General features: G+C 37.5%; 1 protein-coding gene across 1 annotated transcript in view; it reads left to right on the top strand.

Annotated features, from left to right (window-relative positions):
• Nucleotides 1–5,809, top strand: part of Tbc1d32 (TBC1 domain family member 32) — a gene marked incomplete at its 5' end in the record, with an annotated part of 270,497 nt that overhangs the window by 185,125 nt on the left and 79,563 nt on the right. The window contains one exon of the mRNA XM_008835797.3: nt 665–748. Within this exon, the coding sequence (XP_008834019.3) occupies nt 665–748 (84 nt within the window). The remainder of the gene's footprint in view (nt 1–664; nt 749–5,809) is intronic.

The raw sequence follows: 5,809 nt of genomic DNA on the forward strand, positions 1-5,809 counted from the left end.
AAACAAACAAATAAGACCAAAGCTTTCAAGCTTACTTACTTTATATTTGAGCAAATCAATGCCTCCACAGATATATTCCTTTTTGGAAAAGAAAAATAGTCTTGGTGTTGTGTATTAATTGTAATGCCCTGTAAGCATCCATTTGCGGATGTTTACACAAACACAGTGATAGTATCATGGAAGCCCGGAAAGTAATCCTTTTGTCACTTCTACACCAGGTAAGGCATCCTTCCTTTGATCTGGTGCCTTGAACAGATGCCATCAGTATAAACTTAAAAAAACATAATATGCCATAGGCTTGAAAGTAACATGTGCCTTGCATAAATCTTGGTCTTAAAGTTCACTAACTTTTTTTCTGTGAAAATACTAATGATAAGTGATGATATTCTAATTAGTGTGCTGAAAACATTTAGCAAATTCTGAAATAATCTTAGAGAATCTAAAGATAGCAGATAATTCTTTTCCAGTTTTACATTGAATAATGTCTCAGCTAAGCTATTAAAATTTAATTAAAATTAGAAGCATTGTGAATACTAAAAGTACTCATTTTGAATCTAATCCCCTTAGAGCAAAGAATTCAGGTGACCTTTAGGTACTAGCCAGTGTCTTAACATGCGTTGTCCTTAACTTTTAATATCCTAATTATTTTGTTTGTTTGTTACAGCTTTAGGAGAACTACTTGAAAAATTTGTGCTTTATCTCACTGAAAACCCCTCTGAATGTTACTTCCCTTCAGTGGAGTACACAGGTACATTCTATATTGTGAAGTTTGGAAATGTTTAATTTGTAACTAGGTAATAATTCATAGAGATATGTAAGTAGAGTACAAATATGTACAAAATTTCTGATCCTAAAATCTCCACTTCAGTGTCTTATATAGTCCTACTATCAATTCTCACTGTGAATATCTGGGTTTCCTTGAAATGCTGGGACTTAACATTTGCTTTTGGTCTCTGTTAGAAACTGTTTTTCTTGGTGGCATCTTCTGCTCTTCTCTATTATCATGTGTCCTCCACTCGTCTCTTCCATTCATATTATTTTACCATGTTAGTCTGCTTCCTGGTGCACTGTTTCAAGACCACAGATTGGGAAAATTATAAAGAAAAGGGGTTTATTTTCAGTTGTTGTTCTGCCTCAAGGTCACAGGAATGTATCTGATCATAATGATGTCTTGCTTCTGAGTCCTGATATGACACAGTGAATTGTCTGGTGAAAGATGAGTGTATGTTCTCTGGTCTTTCCCTCATCTCATCTGAATCCCCTTCTGAAGATCCCCCTTTAAAGTGCCATAGTCAAATTGAATTTCGACTTCTAACAGCTCTCATTAGGGATTAGCCTTCAAGGGTAGTTTCAAGTTAGACAGTATTCAAACTGTAGCATTTACCTACCTCATATAAATCAAGAACTTTAAATTTATGTCATCTAGTTAGAAGTAAATTTATGATCTAGTTAGATCTCCTGTCAGTTCCATTGTCAGTTCTAGTTGCCAAATAGTTCATCATTATGTGGGTGCTTAGGGTACCATAGGGTTCTTTAAACTCAGAAGTATCAGCAGGGACTCTTCAGAGCTTACTGATATATACTGCCTTCTGTTTCCTGTATTGGTAGGAGGCACAGCTGTGTGGAAAACTGAGGAGTCAGCCATGACATTTCCCTCCAATCACTGAGTTATAAAAATAGTATGTTTATAATGTATCTCAGATGTCTCAATTTTAATTCATTCTGTCCCATCTATACTTTTGTTAATTCAGGCTAATGTTGCCTCTTACCTACAGTGTTGTACCTCTTTTAGTGCTTTTCAATTTTTACTTTGGTTCTTTTACACATGTATTCTTTTGTTATTGTTTGGTATGCAGGGGTTGGGGGGGTCTTTCATATTTTGAGACAGAGCCTCACAGTGTAACCCCTGCCAGCCTTGAACTTGCTGCCCTCCTGTCTCAGCCTCCCTAATACAGTCATAAGAGTTGTATACCCGCACACCCAGAAAAAATGGTATTCTTTACACATTTTCCAAAGTGAACTTTGATATGCGGATCTGGACTCATTCATTTCACGGTCACCCTTGGCCACTGAGTAAAGTCTAAGCTCCCATGGTACCCACAGCTGTATGTTGCCTTGCCCCTTCTGTTTTCTCTGGCAGCATCCCATCATCTCCATGCCTTAGGTATATTTTTCAAGAACACTGAACTATTCACATCACTACCAACTCTTCCTATCCCAAATATCTGTACTCATTTTTTCAGCAAAAATTATATCTGACTATTTATTAGCATTTTTCTAGTCATTGTGTGTAAATGTAGGTATGACTGAATTTTATAAGATGACTATTGATGCTACAATAGGAAAGACTGGAGGAAGACAGAAAACTAAGAGATGAGATGAGATGAAATGAGATGAGATGAGATGATGAGATGATGAGATGATGAGATGAAATGAGATGAGGCATTATTGGAAAGATCCAGATGGGAAACTAGATTGACTCATATGGGGCACCAGCACTGGGATTCCGAGTGCATTTTGAGGACAACTAACAAGACCAAGTAACAGTTTGAATAAGGGGTATAAGAGAAAGGAGGGGTCATGAAGACTCCGTTCTTCTGAGCTGCTGAGAGGATTGAATGACTGTACAGTAAAGTGAAGAATAGAGGGGAGTTGGTTTGAGAGGGATTCAAAGCTGGCTTTTGCCTTATGCTCTGTTAGACCCTTGCTAGATGTTCAGGTAGGTATGCATTGTGCCTGCAGAATCTGTGAATCTGGATTTAAAGAAAGATCCTGGCTGGAATTGCAGAGTATTAATCATCAGTTCGATATTTAAAACTAGCCCCACATCTCCTTATCATTTCTTTCTCATACCTACTATCGGATTCTGATTCTGCGTGGTGCCTTAATCTCCTGAGACAATCTCTGTGTCTTATCATTACTGTGTCCTCTGATACCAGAATGTTAATGCCCCCAAATATTTGGCAATAAAGAAAATAACAGATAAAAGAATGAAGACAGGGAAGGCTTTATGGACAGTGTTAGTAAGTTTTTTTTAAATGGGTTTCTTTGGTGCCTATTAAGAACTGGGAGCAGAGCTTCACTTGGTGCATCTCTGTCTTAGGAAGAGTATTTTAGTAACTGCAGTGAGGGGGATGGACTGAAGAACTGGTATTTGCCCAAAGTGAATATCCAGTACCAAAGGGGTCAAAAGAAATAAAAAGTGGAGAACACAGCAAGACAGCATAACTCAGGGTGATGCACCCTCTGGGGAATGGCTCTTTGCACAGGGCAATAAGACTTCTCCGTTTGCAGAGAGCTTATTATTCAAATTAATGTTAGTTATTCAATATAAACACCCTCTGGGGAATGGCTCTTTGCACAGGGCAATAAGACTCCGTTTGCAGAGAGCTTATTATTCAAATTAATGTTAGTTATTCAATATAAACACTATATAATGTTTTTATTTCCATAAAAAAGAAATCAGTTAGCTATTATATAATTCCAGTCTTGGCCAGCCTGTCATTGTAGCCTTGTTACCCATCTGTACCTAGACCCAGCTGCCTCTGTCTCACAGAATCTTTGCTCCATGATTTCTTATGGATGAATATTTCCCTCCCTGTAACACCTGCATGATAATGCCAAACTCAGCTGTGCAGTTGTGACTAGATGTCAACCTTATCTGTTGAATACTGTTATAGTCACTTCAACTACTGTTTTAACAGTTATTGCATTGCCTTGTCCAAATGGTTCTATTCGGTCTCACACTCCTTCCTGTCTTTCATGTGGCATTTGACTAGTATACTTGCTGTTATCTAAGCATCTGTGTTCACACAAATAAAATTTCATAGCAATTCCAAATATACTGATATCTACAAACACACAGATGAATCTGCAGTAATTATTTTTAGCAACATCTAATATCAGACTGGGAAAGGGATAAAATAAATCATAAGAAAATGAAAAGAAAGAAATGAGTAGAAATTAGCAAGAGTTAAGGTAGGCAAAGGGGACTGATAACTGTGGAGCCCCTCTTATAACATGGATGGTATGCTGAGGGTCTTCCATACATTGTGTCATACAGCCCTACAATAGCTCTCTACAGCAGATGCAATCGTAATATTTAAAATGAGGAAACAGGCATAAATTAAGAAAATACAGTGAAAATTTTGAAGAAAAACATTTTGGGTAAAAAATTGTAATTTTCAAATAAACCTAAAAACTTACAGAAGAAATGTAACAGGCTTTACTGATGAAGTCTGTAACAGAAAATGAGTAGGAGGTGCTTAGCATGCCTGGAGCGGATGTCTCCTTGGACTTAAGAGTAAAGATCTCTGATCTCCAGTCTTAGCAGCTCTCTTTGGTACATTATTCTACCGGATCATATTTTCTGCAAATAATATGAAATTAAAATTGCATTTTGTATCTTACCTAAATACTCAACAAGACTGAGTACTTAATTTGCATGTATTTACTCTTATCTGTTATATTTCTAAATCATGCTGAATGAGATCTCCGATGTTGGATTTGTTGAATGCATTATGTAGTCAGATAAACTCTGAATGTGAATTTAAGTTGTTTAAGGGTTCAGCTGAACAGCTATCAACCAGAGTTTTATAGTAAAGCCAAAGTAGAGTGGCTTCCCTTTGACTGGTTGTTGAATATTCATTATTATGATCTGGTGCGCTTGGAGCTAGTGCTGCTTTCGTCTGGAAAGTTTAAGTATCCTCATCCTCATTTATTTTCTAGGTGGTAGGACAATGGTTTGCTATTATAAAATTTTCCTTTATTTACTTTAAGTTGGCAAAACCCAGAATTTAATATAAAAGAGGCTTCAAAACAAAACCTGGATATATTCAATGTTTTTTCATGTTTCTTAAAGTGAGAAATTGATTGTCTTTTTAAAATGACAGCTTTTTAAGCCCCAAGGTAATTGAAATTAGAACAACACAGCTATCCATCTGTTGTTGCTCCCTCAGGATCTCAACCCATTATCAAATATGCAAATCTGGAAAAATCAAATTAGTTTGGCTGTTTATCTCTTTAAAGAAAGGAAAAAGGACAAACAGATAAAGTTCTGCACATTTGCAGTTGGTACATCCATACAGGTATCTTTCCAGATCTTAACATCTGTTTAACTTTTTGTCAGCTCAGCTCTCTCAAACAAATGGGATTTGAGGGGGGTGTAATTTGAGTGTATTGCCTGCACATCTGTAAGTGTACCCACATCCTGAAATGCCCATGGAGATCAGAAGAGGGCATTGGATACCCTGGAACTGAAGTTAGGATGGTTGCTAGTCACATGTGGGTGCTGGGAACTGAACCCAGGTCCTCTGCAAGAGCAGCTGGTGCTCTTGACCACTGAGCCATCTCTCCAGCCCCATGAACTTGCTTCTTTAAAATGTTATATTTAAAAAAAAATTTTTTTAAAAAAAACTTTAAGATGGCCCAGTGATTAAGAGCACTGACTGCTCCTACAGAGGACCCGGGTTCGATTCCCAGCACCCACATGGCGGCTATGAACCGTCCTTAACTCCAATTACAGGGGAATCTGAAGCCCTTTTCTGACCTCCTCAGCATTGCATGACACAGGTGCACTCACATACATGCAGGCAATACACATATACACACAAAACAAAAAATAAAATATTTAAAAAATTTTTTCATTAATTTCTTCAGGTTTTTATAAAGCTCTCACTGTGCATGAGTGTGTGTGTATGGTGCTGGGGATGGAACCCCATGTCTATAATTCTTGACGGGTCAGAACACAACTTGTGGGAGTCAGTTCTCTTCCTTCCACCATGTGGGTTCTGGGAACCGAACTCAGGCT

The sequence above is a fragment of the Nannospalax galili genome, unplaced genomic scaffold (genome assembly GCF_000622305.1).
Source record: "Nannospalax galili isolate Female #2095 unplaced genomic scaffold, S.galili_v1.0 scaffold417, whole genome shotgun sequence".
In the NCBI taxonomy this organism is placed as follows: Eukaryota; Metazoa; Chordata; class Mammalia; order Rodentia; family Spalacidae; genus Nannospalax; species Nannospalax galili.